At 40.1% G+C, this 17,742-nt stretch overlaps 1 protein-coding gene across 2 annotated transcripts in view; it reads right to left on the bottom strand.

The window, feature by feature from the left end:
- elf1 (E74-like ETS transcription factor 1) overlaps positions 1–17,742 on the bottom strand; it is a 47,871-nt gene that overhangs the window by 9,220 nt on the left and 20,909 nt on the right. For both annotated transcript variants that reach the window (XM_086084440.1, XM_086084439.1), the window contains exon 2: positions 4,092–4,354. In XM_086084440.1, the coding sequence (XP_085940566.1) occupies positions 4,092–4,163 (72 nt within the window). In that variant the 5' untranslated portion in view covers positions 4,164–4,354. The remainder of the gene's footprint in view (positions 1–4,091; positions 4,355–17,742) is intronic.

Here is a 17,742-nt window from a genome sequence, read left to right as displayed (position 1 = left end):
ATTTCTGAGGCATGGCAGTAGTCTGCGGGCAGCCACACGAAGAAGAAGACAGGGTGCGAAAGTGAGCCTACTTTCAACCCACACAGTGAAGACTTGGCTGGGAAATCAAATAAAAGCAGTCAATGTGGACGCTATAATTGGGGATTTTACACAAAATGCGCTTTGGGAAACTTTCCTGTGGGGAATTGTTCACTTTTACACATTGTTTTAGTTTCTCAATGTAAAATCATATTAGCTGCAGTCCACTTCAAATATTGTGGTTGAATTTACTGAGCTGATAATGCTAACTCCATATTTACTTATCCACCAAATCATTGGGTACGCCTGTACCGTCTAAATATTACCATTAAACAAATGATAATGCTGATTATTATTATTATTATTATTATTATTATTATTATTATTCACACAGACAAAGACTTATTACCTCAACAGTAATACACGTGTGCAATGTCACAACACACGTTTGAATTTTGTTTTGCTTTGAGTAAAACCATAAATCACAAAATAATAATACAAAATAAGCCAACATGAAGTAATGGCAACACATGAGTACTGTTTTTATTTTTTTTCATACCGCGCTTATTTTGAAACTCATTTATTGTGTACTCGTTGAATTTGGGGTGTTTTCGTCATTATCACAGTGGGATTGTGGGTGTTTTTAGTCAATGCAGTGACATAACCAGCCCGCCAGATGGCAGCAGAGTACCCATCAAGTTTACCATGGCTGTTGCTCCACAGTTGAACAATTCCCTCACCTCGGAGTCATTATCACTTGGTAGTTAATCAAACAATTCTGGGTGTTTTATTGACTTCTTCTTTTTTTTTTTAACACAAGTCACAAACATCCTCTGAGTATGAAAGACATCCAATCAAATACTGCAAAAAAAACGCATTTCCTTATAATATACTTTTATATGTTTGCATGAGTGCATAAAACAGTGATTTGTTAGCACATGTAAATTGGGAACTGACGGCCACAGTCCTGCACTCGATTAAAAGTTAGAAAGAACGGCAAGGGTGCAGCAGGAGGAAGAGGAATAAAGGCTTATCTGTGCTGTTAGACAAGTGTCCATTGTTGGCGTGAACCTCTGGGGCATACCAGGTGTTCAGGCCTTATGGGGGAGGGCCGGGCTGATTAGCCAATTTTGGCTACACTTTAACCAGGCCTGCTAACAGAACAGCTCGTTATTTCCCGCCGTTGCTCGCCGGCTGATGCTCCCAAGTTCACACGTTTGTGAATTTCTCCGCCAGATGAGCGACAACAAACACACATTGTGTCATGTGCGCAGAAGAATGTTTGCTTTGACTACAAAAAAAAAAAAAATCAGTGGCAATGTTTCCCATTAATCCCTGCCTGTCTGACGCTATCAGATGTAGCAAGGCGGCGTGGCAAACAAGTGTGCCTGTCAGTGTCCTTGAAAAAGTCAAGTGTGCGTGTGCAGACATTTTGACTACTGGTCGATTCAACTCCCCAAACAGCAACTCCTCTCCTTACCCGCCAACTAATGTAGCACACTTTGCTGACAGAGCTTGTTGTGTGTGCAGATGTTGTGATGGTACACTAAGCTCAGTGTTTCCCAACAATTACTCAGCCAAGGTTTTTTTACATTGGAAAAAAATCTCATGGCACACCAACAAACAAAAAAAAGAACATACTACACTGAAATAATGATGATCTGTTGTGCTAGTGGAAGAGAATTTTGCTAAATGGCACCGGCGTGGACATATGAACAAAGATGCCATTATTTTGTAGCAAATAATTAATTTGTGGACCAATTAAGTGATTTCCCGCACTCTTATATCACATTAATGTGAATACATACATAATTAGCTCATGTCAAAGTGTGACTACTTCCGCTCTACTGAGCAGGTTTGAATGGTTATTTCCTCTTTTGTGGCCACACGGTTATTGCATTCTTCTCGTTTGCGTTTCCCCATTTTTGTCAGCGAAAAGTTTACATGTCAACTCACTCTCTGCACAATCTAATGGAATACAATACAATATTCCGCCCTCACAATGCTAATGCCCACTCATAACTTAATCATTCATATTCCGCATGTAGTGAAATGCTCATCAAACTGCACTGCCTCTAATAAATTGGTAATCGTATTTATCTATAGTTGAAGAGGTCAAAATAATAGAAATAATTCTCAGTGTGATATAGAGCAGTGGTCTTTGAATATTGATTGTTGAAAACGATGTGATCACGCTACATTGCTCGGCCTATCTGTACAGGGAATTTGGTGCGCTAAGTAGTCGACTTTTGACTGTTGTGATGGTACGTCGTGTGATTTCTTTATTGTTGCAATCCCTTCACTATCCACTATGTTGAAAAGGAATTGGTCAGACAAATATGTGCAAAATGAATTCAATACGGAACGTATGGTGTTCCACAGGGTTCAATTCTGGGGCCTTTGCTCTTTTCATTGTGTCTGATCATATATTTTATTTTTGAAGGGTTTTGTGAATGTGCATAGGAAACTGGTGGGGTTCAGTACCTCCAACAAGACTAAGAAACTGCATTACAAGGTCATGATTCACTTTCCGGAGTTTTGAACATTGACCAACAACAGAAGTGCTAATCGTTAAAAGACGCATTGCTTTGATCCCCCCCCCCCCCCCCCAACCTCATGCACTAATCATAGTCAGTTTAAATACAGCACAGACAGTTGTAAGTAGAAGGGTTGTTATTACGGGGGCTGATAGGTGGATGAAGTTTGTTCAGCAGGGTGGGTGCAGCCAGAAACAAAGCCAGGGGAACAATGCGAGATCTCTCGGAAGAATCGTACCATCCACTCGGAACCGGTCGGTCAGGTTGGGCCTGAACAAATCTTCATTGGGGATCCAGTGACAACCCGTCATTCTGGATCCACGCGCATGATGCAGTCAACAGCACGCAGGAGCCTGCTCCACTGGATCGAGGCGTGGGCGTGACGACAACCAGACTACTGTCGACCTGAGCAGGCCGATGGAAAGATGCATACTGCATCCAGATGCACTTTTTGCGCCGTAAACATACGGTATTCGGGCTCAGACTCCCATGCACCCTAACCCCACTGCAGGTTTGTCAGACTTTCCATGTCGCTGCCTCCTCCTTCTCGGGACGTTCTGACAACCTCCCAGTGGTCATGCTGTTTTAAGTTTCGCCTGCCCCGCCAGGACAAGTCTCACATATATCAACAAGCAGTGTGTCAGTGCAAACATGGGCCTGCAGGTCACCTCAAAAGTTTACTCAAACCAAAATAAAAGAATAGGAATGGATGGGAGTGAATGACCAACATTGATGTAACCCAAGGGTGATACAATGAAAACTGCAGAGGCCCCAGAATTGAACCCTGCGGAACACCATATGTTGCGTTATGCATGTGAATTCATTCATTCTTTTTTGCTCGACATAGTATGAATAAGAAAATAAATCACACGATGTACCATCACAACAGTACCAAGTCGACTAGAGCTAGATCGATATGGGGTTTTTTTCATGGCTGATACAGATGCCGATTATTAGTAGTCAAGGAGGCTGATAACCGATATTTGAAGCCGATTTTCATTGTCAGTCAAGGGGGGTATTGGCGTCATTTTTTTTCAATGCAAATGCTAATCTTGACTTGTCTTAAACAATTTTTCATACTTTTCAAAATATAGAAGGTTTTTTTTGTTAAATTTGAGACAATATACTTAATTTTATATGTTTAAAAATGAGCTCCCAAGGTTATCAATACATCTTAAAAAGTTAAATGGAAACTTAGAGAAGTAAATACCATAGCTGTTTTTTTCCAAAATGCCCAATATCAGCGCCGATTATCCCTAAAGTTGACCTTACTCAGCACACCAAATGAGTACAGAAAGACCAAGCAATATAGCGTGATCACCTGCAGCCAATGATGGCCAAGCTGGGCGTCTCAAGGTCACAGTAATGCACAACAACAGCAAAAAGTGAAATTCGTCATATGCCACCCTTCTCCAAAAATCCCTTTTTAAGGTTGTTCCTGTCTGCCTGAGCTAACAATCAAAACCGCAGACGCTTTCAACCGCAATAATCCGATAACTCACTTTTTAACCAACCATTTGACGAATGAACACATACCTGGTTGATTTCATCCATCCCGTTACTGGCAAACTCAAACACCAGTTCATTGGGCTGCACTGCGGCGGTCATGGCGGTGGCCAATCTGGCTCCTACTCCACACGGACAGCGCCCCCTACAGACACCCCCAAGCGGACTTTCACACTGCAAAATGGCTTCCTGATCTGGCTTTTAAAAGACCCCCAAACTGAGAGTCAGAGGATCAGCCTGACCCCGCTGGAAACAGCCTGGTCCCGCTCAGGTTCCACATGAAGCATCTACACCTGCAAGACCAGAAGAAAAATCAGGATGAGAACATTTGATTGGTTGACGGACAGTTTGTCATTTCAGTGCTTAATTGAGTCAGCGTTGATATCACAATCATTCTAAAAGTTTGTGGAGAGATTAGTTCTGATAACGACCATCACACAAACACACAGGAATTTACGACTGATTTGACCTTTCTGTGACCTTCTGGTGTACTAAAAAATCTGCCTCCGTGAAGACAAAAAACATTCTATTTTGATTGGCAAGTGTGGTGGCAATAGCAGTAGTGTTGTTGTTCACCAATGCAACCACCACCAAATGAAGACAGCTTGTTAAAGTGTCAAACTATAATCTCGGTAAACATCGGGGCACAAGACTGGCAAAAGAAGTGCTTTGCTGGCGAAAGGCAAAGTTCCACTGTATAAATCACCATTCACTTGCTTGATTTTGACCACAAATGGAGGGAATACTAGACTATATGGAAAAACCGCAAACAGCACTATGCCTGCGGAAGAAGTGGCTCCACTTACAGCTGGAATTTGAGGAGCGCATATTATAAAAATCAGGGTTGACCTGATTGATTTTGCCACAAAACAAGTGTGACATTCTGGGTGCTATGATGGCAAAAGTAGGTGAAGTGTTCCTCCACAAACATCATGTTTTTTTTGTTGTTGTTTTTTTTGTTGTTGTTGTTTTTGTGTTTTTTTGTTGTTGTTTTTTTGGGGTGTTTTTTTATTGTTGTTGTTTTTGTGTTTTTATGTTGTTTTGTTGTTGTTGTTTTTGCACTCATTCACACAAACACGGTCTCCCAGGCGGGGAAGCGAACCCACGCCAACCTGCATCATAGGCAAGTGAGCCCTGGCAATTGACTATTAAAAGTAATAATAATAATAATAATTCACAAAAAGCAGCTTTGTTGGTATTTAATATTATTATGTATAATAATAATAATAACAATAATAATAACTAGAACATTTCTGGAGAAATTGCGTGTGAAGGCTGAATGAAAACCTGTGGAATAGATGGAAGAGCTCATGGCGTGAACTGGTGGAATATATTGAAGCTGGAATGAAGAGAATTTGATGAAAAATGTGGAAGTAAATGTGAAATGTAGAATCTCCCATTAAGAATGAGTGGGGAAAAGTAGGGTACGAAATTGGGAATTGTGGGTAAGGCGTGAATATTTGGAATAATAAAAATACACCCTAGAATGGCGTGAATTTTTGGAATATGTTAAAATTAGAATGAGGAGAATCGGGTGAATTATGTGGAAGTAGATAGATGTCGAAAAAGTGGGAAGTTTGAAGTACACCAATAACAAAATAATAAATAATAATAATAATTTACTATTATTATTATTATTTATTTTATTTCTTTGTTTGTTTTGTTTTTATTAGGATTCATGTTGACATTCACCCAAAACGTGAAATAAATAAAAAATTAAATTAAAAAATGGGGGCGTAAAAAGAGGGCTTCCACTGAAAGTCAGGACTGACTTTGAACCAATTGTGAAATATAAATATAAAAATACATTTAAAAAAAAGTTATGCTGGGGAATGGAGGGGCTTTGACAAATGGCTGCTATATAGCTAGCCATCATTTGTACCAAGTATTTGGTTTGTTTGTTTTTAAAGCTGACCAGTGCGTGACAATCTGTTTAATGTCTATGCTAGTAAAATAACGGATCTCACTCTACAGCCAGACACGATGAGTTTCACTTTTAAATGATCATCTGTGCGCTGTACAGCTGGACTTTAACAGGCTTTTTTCTGTTTTGATCAAAACCAAAATAGTTAACTCAGACCAAAAATATGCAAACATCTGCATGAAAAAGTTAGTTGTCTTCTTTTTAATTAAAACCACTCACTTGCCCCAAAACGCCGTAACGTTCCCTTTAATGATGAAGCTCGCTCATATTTTCATCACATGATTTGCGTGAGGCCTGAACGAAGCCACCACCGCACACAAACACCAGGGTGAAAGATCGCCCTTGTGATGCTGTGTTGGATACCCTTGGGCTGTTACTGGAGTGGCGGGGGGGGGGGGGGGGGGGTATAAGGAGTATGTTTGCATGAGTGTGCCTAAGAGGCTGATACCCACAGGCAGGTTTCAGTGCAAGTAGACGGGAGTGGTGGGAGTGGGTTGAAGAATTAATAGAGCTCAGGGACACACACACACACACACACACACACACACACACACTCACACACACACATGTATCTTTCCCAGAGACCAAAGGACTGGTGGAACTGGAGGACACACGCATACACACATCTTGCTTTTCCCATTGCTGCAGGGCGGAGAATATTTGCTTTGAACTGTCTTTGTGAACGTTGCAGGTCCAAGGCATGCAGACAGGAGTAGTTAAATGTTGGGTGGGGAGGGGGCTCGCGTGGGGGTGTAGAAAAGTAGCAGTGATAAAAAGGGAAGGCCTCTTGCTGTCTGCGCTGACAATTTGTGACAATTTCCCGAAACTAGTCGTTTTAAATTCTGGTTACTAGACAACATATCTGTTGAATTGGCGAAAGAAAAAAAAAACAGCTTGTCCTGATTGGCATTCTGCTTTCTAATAAAGATGGATTCTGTTGATTTTGAACCTAAATATTTATGTATTATATAAGTTTTGTTGGCGAGTGAACAAGTTCCACTGTCCAGCTAGTCTGACAGGATTGTCTTACCCAGCATTTATGTAATAAAAACTTCTTCTTTTTTTTTGGAATTTTCATTTTAGTTAGTTCTGAGATCGTTTTGAGTTTTAGTTAGTTTTCAGGGTGGTTCTGTTTTTTTTGTTTTAGTTATTTAAAAAAATGCTTCGTTTTAGTTTTTGTATTAGTTTTTATTTTAGTTTTTTTAAAGTGTATTACTTGTGCGCAATATTTAAAAAACATCATGGTAAAATTAGAAAAGTAAAAAAAAAATGTTTTACCTATTGTTGCATTTCAGCTGAGTTTAACAAAAAAAGCAGGCAAGCCGAGTCATTGGAGTCAAAAGTCAAGCATGAAAAATTGTCGCCTAAGAGCGACGTCATCTCTTCTATTGGCTGCTGATAGATGACGTCACTTCTGCGAGACACACTTTCACAAGTCCTTATTCCGGTTAATATCGAAATAATTCTACTTAAAAATCACATGATGACATCGAAGGACATTTTCACTATAATTAATTTTTGTTAGTTTTAGTTAGTTTGTAAAATGTAGTTTCAGTTAGTTTTCTTTGTTTTTTTAATTTCGTTAAGAGCCATGATTGGTCGATATCTGAGCCCTGAACACACATGATGTCATTTTCAGTCGACAGCAAGTGGCAAAAGGTGGTTTTTTTAAGTATTAATTGTAGCCTGCATGAAAAATAATGAAGTTATCAAATTAATTATAGACAAAATATCTTCCTACTGCTGAAAATGGCTAAATGAGTCAAGTCATTCTCTACCGTTGATGGCTATAGGCGTAAAAAATTTATTTGAAGTATTTCTATTAGTTTAAAAAAATTTCCCACTTTTGTTAACAAAAAGTATGAAAACCTAGAATTGTTTTATTGTACATTTAGAACAGATATAAAATGTGTGATTAATCGTGAGTTAACTAGTGAATGAAATTTTATCGCCTGACGGCCCTAATTTTTTATAATCTTTTTTTTTTAAATCGCGTCAGGCGATTACATTTTTTTAAATCGGAATTAATCACATGACTTCAATAGTTAACTCACGATTAATCACAAATTTTAGATCTGTTCTAAATGTACCAAAAAAAAATATCTAGGTTTTCATACTCTTGTTAACAAAAGTGGATGTGAAATAGAAATAGTCCAAATGAATTTTTGACGTCTATAGCCGTCAATGGCAGCGAATGAGTTCATTCATTTTTTCCCAAATCGTATTCTTGCACTGTATGTTCTTTCAGTCATTTTAGTAATCTACTTTTTTAGTCAAGTAACTACTATAATTACTATGACAAAGAGTGTACTAGCACATGGAACTCAAGAATATCCAACACATTTCTCAAACAGCATTCCATATCAATGTGTGTGTCTTACATCCCGGCATTGAAAAGGACAGCCCAGTTGGCGTGACGCTAGCTATGAGCGAGGCAGCCATTAGCATGAGGCAGGCTGCACATTATCCTGCGCGCATGACAACAGCAGCCTTGTCCCGTCCAGGAGGCCGAACCGCTGCGTCATGAAGAGACGAGGAAGAGGAAGATGAGTAGGAGGCCAAAGGGAGGAGTCGCGGCGGGATGTTTATCAACGCATAATAGCTCACAAAGTAAATAGAGTGGCGGGACCCGAGAGTTTTAAAAGTGTGACGACAGAACCAGATGACACAGAAGCGTCCCAAGCATGTCATCTGGAATGTGGACCCGGCTGAACACATGCTCCCAATTACGGCGCTAAAAACCTCATAACAAGGAAAATGCCGCGTCACTTAATCAATGAGCAGATGGTCGACCTCATAAAGTCATTGTTCATGCAGTCGAGTTAGCAAGCAGGGGATTTGGGTGTGTTTGTTTGCAGGATTACGTTAAGTTAGTACACAACCCATTTGGAGGGAACTTTGTGGAAGAACGGCGCGTCACACAACAACCCAGTAGTTAAGAGTAACTTTGTTACAATATTTCATTATATATATATATATATATATATATATATATATATATAAATTTATGAAGGTTTGAACACTGAGAAGGTTTAAATAAGAGAAAACATGTGAGAAAATGTAAATGCCTCGATGAGAAAAGTGTATAAACTGTGGTTTTAGAGCCTTAAAACGTTTATAATAAATGTAAAACATAAAGCTAGCTACTTTGCGGATTTCTTTTATTGCAGGTATTATTTTGGAACCAAACCCCAGCGGAAAAAGAGGGAACTCGTTTCTTATATAAGTTTGAGGCTTGTTGATTATTTTAACTTCATTAGTGTTTTATTTACAAGATTTATTATTTATTTTATTTGTCAATTATTTTCGGCTTTTGTTCATGTTAAGTTATATTGTGTTTCATTTACCAGACGTTTTTTATATATGTATTTTTTGTATTTATTATTTAATCACATCATTTATATACATATTTTTATTATTTCATTATTACGCTTCTTGGTTATTTAACTAATTTGTTTTACTTACAATATTGATTCAGTCAACTATTTTAATGTTGTTTAATCATACTATTTAAATATTGTATTTATCCGGTAACATTTTAAATACAATGTAGATGAAATGATGTATTGTTTTGATTGTTGCTTATTGTTTGAACTTATATTGTGTTTTATTAACAAATTATTTATATATTATTTTATCAAGTTATTTTATTATTTTCATCTGATATTTCATATATTTTTAGGCTTGTTTATTTATTTTGTATTGAATTTACAAGGTGTATTTATTCAATTATATATTTTTAATAATTGTATTAGGTTTGTTGATTGTTATAGTCCATTCATGCTGTTTTATTGTAAAAGATTTATAGTATTATTTGGTTGATATTTTACAACATATTTTATTTTCCAAGGGCTAATTTATCAATAGGCGTGTTCTCTATTTTATAATTGATATGGTTCTTTTTTTTTTTACAAAATGCATGAATATATATATTTTAATTTAATTTAATTTTATTACATTTAATATAATATTATTTTTTTAATTTTTAGTCATCAATTGCTTTATGCTACCTCATTCTTGTAAGAGCGTTGTTGGTTGCAGTCTGTCATGTTCTGTGCTACCGCTTCATGTACAGGACGTTTTAAACGTATTAACTTAATTTTTTCAAGCGGGTCACATCAAACATGACAAACCACAGTAAATGCCAAAAAGTCAGAGTGTTGTCCAAACTTAATTTTGAGCTCAAACGTAGTCACAGTATTGTAATATGCAACATGATTATTGTCCATGAATCCATCTTTTTGCTCTCAAATCCGAAAGTCAAATGTTTTCAGTATACTGCAAGAGAACAGAGAACATTCATTATATTTGACTTGTTTGTAATTGCTGTTGACTGACAGGTTCTTTCGTCAAGATTATCAGCAGTTGCGACGCTATAAATAGACCAAAATCTCGTCAGCTGCTGGCGTTGTAAACTTCCCATAACAGATATGAACACAGGACTGATAGCCTCCAGCAAATTTAATTTAACGGAGCACTGATTTAACGGACGCAAACACCCGGCCGCCGAGGAAATTGTTCCGATCTGTTTGACGCAAACGTTAATCTAGATTTAAGAGTGTGCAGGTTTGTTTTCCCTTCCGGTTGAATCGATTGTTTATAGGACTTTTTTTTTTTAGAAAGCTATGATGCGAAGACGGAGGCGGCGTTTGCAGCACAGAGTTCGGCTCCACCCCGAACGGCATGGCGACTGTTGTTGCCAGTTGCAATAACAACCAATTAGAGTCAGGATACATGAATAAATAGAGCGTTCCCAGAAGGCCATACACACACACACACCCTTTTTTTTTTTTTTTGCTTTATTCTCCTCAGCTGAGCTCATTGTTGACCATGAAAGGAGGCAATTTAAACCGGCAGAATGACTGAGCAATGACTCACTCTGCATGTGGTGAGTGCAAACATTGTGGGATGCAAGACAGAAAACGCAGGCAGGCAAATCTTGATTTATCAGCCACTTGCAGCCCCCCAAAAATGCAGATTTTCTACAGGTAGTAACATTTTGACGCCGATGAAGATATGAGACAAAAGCCTGGTTAAATTAGGTGGGGGGGGGGGGGGGGTTCTCGCAGGTTAGTGACTGAACACCTGTAGGAGTAGCCTGGAGATCATTTTAAGGGAAAGTCAACCGTAAACATTTCTTGACAATAATGTGTTATATGAGACCTCACTAGTCTAAACATGACATTCTGATTAATATGACTTATGCGTTAAAATCCATCCATTTTACCCATCTCAGGGGGCGGCCATTTTGCCACTTGCAGTCCATTTAAGATGACATCACAGTTGCTCAGGGCTCACGGTATCACAGCATGTCATGCACCATAATGTGTATTATATATCGTCAGAGGTGGCAAATCCAGGTCCAGAAAGTAAAAAAAAACCTGCTAGCTAGCAGGTAACCAAGCACCCGGGGACCTAGCTAGGGAGCTCGCTAACTAGCACCTGGGGCTAAAGCCAAACTGTAGCAGGGTTTTTACTTTCTGGACCTGGAATTGCCACCTCTGTTTATCATTGGGTCATTGGTTGTTTTTGGAAGCATCTCAGAATGTCATGCACTGTCGTCACTACAGTATTCCAGTAATATTTGTCTTGGAGGCCTCACGGCGTATCATCATACATCACCATGAGTGTTCAAGCAAAGTGAAAGTAATGTTATGATAAACCAACAGCAAAGATAAAGTGAGAACATCCAACTAATGTTGAGTATGTCCATTTGTTCCAAGCTTGAAAGCGGAACAGATCACTTGAGCCAACAATTACAAGGGGAACAGCAATATTCTGTGCATCTGGGAAACAGGTGGATATCATTTCCCTCTGCTCCATCTCACCTGCTCCCAATTTTAATGCACCACACACACAAACTTGTATATACACTGGGTGGGGTCACATCCACGGTGTAAGGGTAGAGTTCGACAGTCGATGAGTTGGTGAACTCAGTAACAGGGTTAGCTTTCACTAGTTACGCTGGCGTGATGACCGGGACCTTTCCCCGCCGGGCCTGGGGTTCGGGGGTGCCACCCGTCTCCCGGTGCTCCCATCTACCCTTCCGCCCCCCAATGTTCCGCCCCACCAAGCGGCTGGAGGTGTGGGTGCAGGTGCCCTCGCCGCTCCGCTGTCCCAATTCCCTGGGGTTTGGGGGTCAGGGGGGTGGCGGCTTGGTGGGGGGGGGGGGGGGGGGGTACGGGTTGCTGGGTGGGGGGTTGTCTGGGTTGTGGTAGGTGGCGGGTGGGGGGGAGGTGGGGGGGTGGGGGGGGGTCTTTGGTGGAGGTTTTCAGGCATGCCAGATCCACCACACCAGCATCTACCGAAATCTGCTTCTTCCTCTGATCGTTGAATCAGTGGAGGCTGATGTATGCGGATCTCACTCTGCTTCAACTATCCTTCCTTCCTTTCCTCAGTCTTTCCTTTAGTCTCTTGAGGTATCCCTAATTTGTTGGAATTTAGATGTTTCTGGGGTTGGTGAAAGACTCTGGTTGGTAACCCGGTGGGTAGTAGGTGATGTCTGGTCGTTGCTGGATTTCACTTTTCTTTATTTTCTTTGATCCTTCCTCGGGTCTCCTGACAACTTCACGACTCTAGCTGGATTCTGAAGTATTCGGTTTAGGTGAACGGTATGGGATTTTTAATAGGTTTTAGGTGAACTAATGAGCACATACGCACATACAAAATAAATTAATAAAAGCAATATTCTGTGCATAATCTGCCAACTTGGTTCCCTGAAAAATAATGGGATGCCGCTGTCATGCACTACTCATTGTGTTAGTTATCAAGCTAACACCATGAGTAATTCAATTGTTTGGACAAACTATGCTAGAATACTCCCTTTGAGCTTATTTTAAAGTCTGCTTCAATGTGACAAAGCCAACAATGATTTTCCTCCGGTGTCATATAAAGACACTGACTGACGCATACAGCTGCCATACAGTGCATCACCCAGGCATTCTACCAACAAAGAAAAACCTTTCCATGAAAAGGAAAAAAAAAAACTTTCCTAAAACCTGCTGGCAGACACCATGTGGGCTTTCCACCACCATGTTACTGAATATTGTCAGCACAGGCGCTGTTTTCGCAGGATCTGCCGGGTTCCTGTTAAGGAAATGACTCAATGATATGACGCTCGTTGCTGGAGCCCGGCGATAGCCAGTGTGGGCCGCGCGGGATGGAGATCATCAGTCTTTGGACAGCGGTCAGAACCCCTCCCCCCCCTCCTCCTCCTTTGCTTTTTGGCAGCTTGTAGTCATTTGTCACCAAACTATGCAACAAGTAGCATGCGTCAGGGAAAATTCTGGTGCTCTCCTGGGCAAAGCATGACTCAGCTCACGAATGAAAACAAAGCTACATCAATATGCAACAAAGCAAAACTTCAGATTACAATCTCACAGATATAACGGATTATCCTTGGTTGTCAAGACATTTCATTATATTTTATTCATAATGTCCACTCATCTGTCCATTTTCTCTCTCTCACTTAAAGTCACGAATGAGCTGGTGCCTATCCCATCTGACTGGTCGAGACGTTATCGACCAATCGCAGGACACAGACAGACAATTGTTGACACACCTACGGACTGTTGTCTTCAATTGCCGTAACATGCATGTTTTGGGAATGTGAGAGGAAACTGGCATACTTGGGGAAAACCCACACAACCAACACACGGCCTTTGGATTGTGAGGTAAGTAACCACTCGTAGATAGATCTAGATACATATATCCAACATGGCTTAGTTACTACTATTGAAGAAATTTTTCAACGTTAGTAAAATATGAGCTCTACAGATTTATGACCGTTTCTTCCTTTCCCAGTGACCCAATCCACAAAAATAACCTTTATAAGAAGTAGTTATTGGTGGAGACTGGTGTCTGTGGATCTCACTCTGCTTCATCTGTCCTTCCTTCCTTTCCTCAGTCTCTCCTTTGGTCTCTTGAGGTCTCCCTAATTTGTTGGAATTTAGATGTTTCTGGGGTTGGTGAAAGACTCTGGTTGGTAACCCGGTGGGTAGTAGGTAATGTCTGGTCGGTGCTGGATTTCACTTTCCTTTCTTTTTTTTGATCCTTCCTCGGGTCTCCTGACAACCTCACGGCTCGAGCTGGATTCGGAAGTATTCGGTTTAGGTGAACGGTATGGGATTTTTAATAGGTTTTAGGTGAACTAATGAATACACACTCACACGCACGCACACGCACATTCTCACCCACATAAAAAAAAATAAAAAAATTAAATAAATAAATAAAAAAGAGAGCAGTGATGATGACATGTCAAATCGGTAAAATTACCGAATGAACAATACTGAGCTCTCCAGAAAAAAAGAAAAAAAGAAAAAAAAGAAGTAGTTATCTAGCAAAGGAGCAAAACCCAAATGCTTACCTACAAAATAAATACAGATCATAGAAGTCCACTGCAGGGCAAGATGGTATCGGCTAACTGAAAGGGATAAATACCTAGCACAAGATTCACACCTGCTTTGTACAGCCCGCGCATTCTAAGTCTCACTTGTAAAACCACATGTCTATCCATGCACACTGCACATCGCAAACGGACGGAGTAGAGGGCTCGCAATACTATGGCAGCAGGCCAGGCAGCTTTGATGCTGGCTAACTGCATCTCCGGAAGGCTAATGGCATCTAGAGAACAGCAGCAGAGCCTCACATCAGAGGGCATTCGGGGCCGGCGCGCTGTGCCAGGGCCAAAAAGACGAGTGGAATTTAATCTCATCTCCTACGAACCTTGTACTTTTCCACTCAGGCTAAGTGAGTGAGAGAGAGAGAGAGAGAGAGAGAGAGAGAGAGAGAGAGAGAGAGAGAGAGAGAGAGAGAGAGAGAGAGAGAAGGACGCATGCATGCTTCTTTTAAACACAAAGTTGTCTGTACCAAATGACAAAATGGCAAAGAATGATGAGGCCTATGAGTGCAAAATATAGAGTATGGATAGTTTGGAAACATATGGTAAAGCACCCACCACAAAACTGACCTGCGAGTTAGGCACTGGCAGGAAAACCATCGCAGAGCTACTTCCTGTCTGTTAAACCACACTCCGAGCAACATTTCTCTGCGTGCGCGGAAACTTCTCAACACCCCCTGCTTCCTTTGCAAGCAGCACGTTGCCCTCGCGTAGTATCGTTTCCACAAAGAATTCTGAAGAGCAAAGATGCGATACATTCAATATCTCGTTAACCAATCATCCACACGTACACAGCCACACAAAATGGACAACGGCAAACAAAAACCCCGACCTAACGTGGACGCGAGTGCACCTGCATTTACTCAATTAACAGTTTCTCATATTAATGAGAAAAATCATATGGATAACTCAAACTAAAGCATTCAAAACGTAGTTACAACAAGATTGTTTGACAATGTATATGAAGCAAAGAGTCCATTTCTCTAAATGTAGCAAGGGGCCGTGTGTCACAAGGACAGGAAATTGCAGATAGCTTCTTCTGAAAAAGCCCTCAAACGTTAGCTACACTGGGACATGCTGAGAGGCAGCATCTGGATCTTGTCAGGAAAATATCGTCTTGTCATGACATAACAGTCAGCATCCAAAATTCCTTCTGTAAATGTTCTGACATTTTTAAAGAGCCACTTTTAACATAAAGGAAACATTTTTTATTCGACTAATAATGGAGATGGTATATAGCTCACATATTGCAATCATTTAAAACCCACTACTCAGACCTGTCGCCAGAGCCCAGGCTTAAGGGGGGGGCACATGAGATGCATGGGGGGTTATTATGAATACCCTACAGACAGCATTAACTAGCCCCGTATATTTGGATAAATTCACATAGCACTGCCGCGCATCTATCCATTGAATGGCGCCCGCTGACAGTATTATCATTTACACTACATACACATACAGTAGAGTACGTTGACGCCACAGCCATATTGGATGAGGCAAAGTGAAGCTATTTGTAAAGATGCCTCATTCAGTTTCTCCTTGGAGATGTATCACCAAGCCACAACTCATTGGATTGATAAGGAACCATTATATTTAGATTAGATTATCCCATTCTAACTCAAATCTTACTAATTATTTGCCGATTTAATTACGAATACAATTGCCACATCCAATATGGCCGACACACGGGCGCCTGTTTGAACGGTGTCTGCAGAATTAAAAAGAAAAAGGAAAGCAAAATCCAACCTCGTTTTAGATGCTCAAACGATATGTGGCTCCCGTGGTTTCTTTTTTCAAGTGGCTTTTTAGTTGCCGACACAAAATGTAGTTTGCAGTATGTCCCTCCTCACTTGTCTTGTGCGCCAGCGTCCTCGGAAACTTGCAGTTTCACTTTTACAAAATGTACATGACTCTTGCACGCCAACATTGACGTATTTGTCGCGTATAAGCCAGCGTGGGCCTACCTAGCATTACTTTCAGTAAGGCTGTGATGGCTGTTGCAAATAAGACTGGCCATCAATCAAACAAAATCATACCACTATTTCTTCACATTGTGACGTCTTGCAAGAATGCCGCCAGCAAACCTTGTTTTGGGAATGTCACCCCTTTTATTTGTCTCGAACAAACGGCTACTGTTGGCCGACGCCGAAAATAAGAATAATTCACGAGTGGTGAGCAGCAGCAGCAATGAGCACAAGCAGCCAACACAAACGTAAAGTACCTCCACCACCATCCGCGAGACCTGTGTTGCGTTTAGTGACACTCGGACATAAGAGTGCGAGACAGAATGAATGAAAAATATAATAATAAAAAAGGAGAACCATTTTAGAGATCCATGACCAAAGATGCCAAAATAAAAAATAAATAAATAAAAGTGAACATAAAAACGTATATAAAAAAAAAAGTATTTTCCATTGATATGTATTTTTTTAATTTAAAGTTTAAATCATATTTTCATACCCATTTTTATTTTCACTTGTATTCGTTTATTTTGAATTTTTTTTGGTGCTCCATACAACAAAGACACACCAACATTTGTATGTATTGTACAAAAGTGTGTCAAGATGAATTACTGGTTAGCTGAACTATTATATATTCAAACACTGTTAATGACTGATGACGGAAAGCGAGAGTGCTAGTGTGTGTGTGTGGCCTGCTGATCCTGTTCCTGTGGGCATACAGTATTTGAGATGTTTTATTTTAAGGCGCTGTTTTTTAGGCTTGATTGTGTGTGTGTGTGAGCATGATGTGATGCATGACCTGACATGCAAAGCCGTATTGGCTTCTATTTATACGCTACGCATTCAAATGAACTACATTCTTTATTGTTAGCGCAGAAATGTCAACTAGTACGAACTTTACTGTCTTTTTTGCCGCTCAGGTGGCATAATGGGGAAGGCGAGGCCCGGGAAGCGGGTACCAGCCTTCTGCCGCTGCATACCAAACAGGTCCGGACACAGGCAGTCTTGGCTGACGTGTCCACCCATAACGAGACACGTCGCAATGTGGAGCAAACAATACACGCCCTCGCGGAGAGGAGAGATCGAAGTGAAACTATTTTCCTGCCTCCTGAACACGCCACGCACTTTGGGGTAAAAACTGTAAAAAAAAAAATAAAGTTTTGAGTATATTTTACTAGTTTATTTAAATAAATAAAAAAGATACTCAAGGTTTGAAGAACAACTTATATTGATGGTGTCAGGTGGAATCTTTGTACCTCCACGAGACCCGTTTTTGGTCCCATTTTGGACACACCAGCAATGCAGTATAATGGCAAACAGCATGAGGTTTTTTATATATATATATATATATATATATATATATATATATATATATATATATATATATATATATATATA

This window comes from Leptonotus elevatus, chromosome 9 (assembly GCF_054856555.1).
Source record: "Leptonotus elevatus isolate MCC_2025b chromosome 9, RoL_Lele_1.0, whole genome shotgun sequence".
NCBI classification, from domain to species: domain Eukaryota; kingdom Metazoa; phylum Chordata; class Actinopteri; order Syngnathiformes; family Syngnathidae; genus Leptonotus; species Leptonotus elevatus.
The sequence above is the reverse complement of the archived record's forward strand: the minus strand, read 5'-3'. Positions and strand labels throughout refer to the sequence as shown.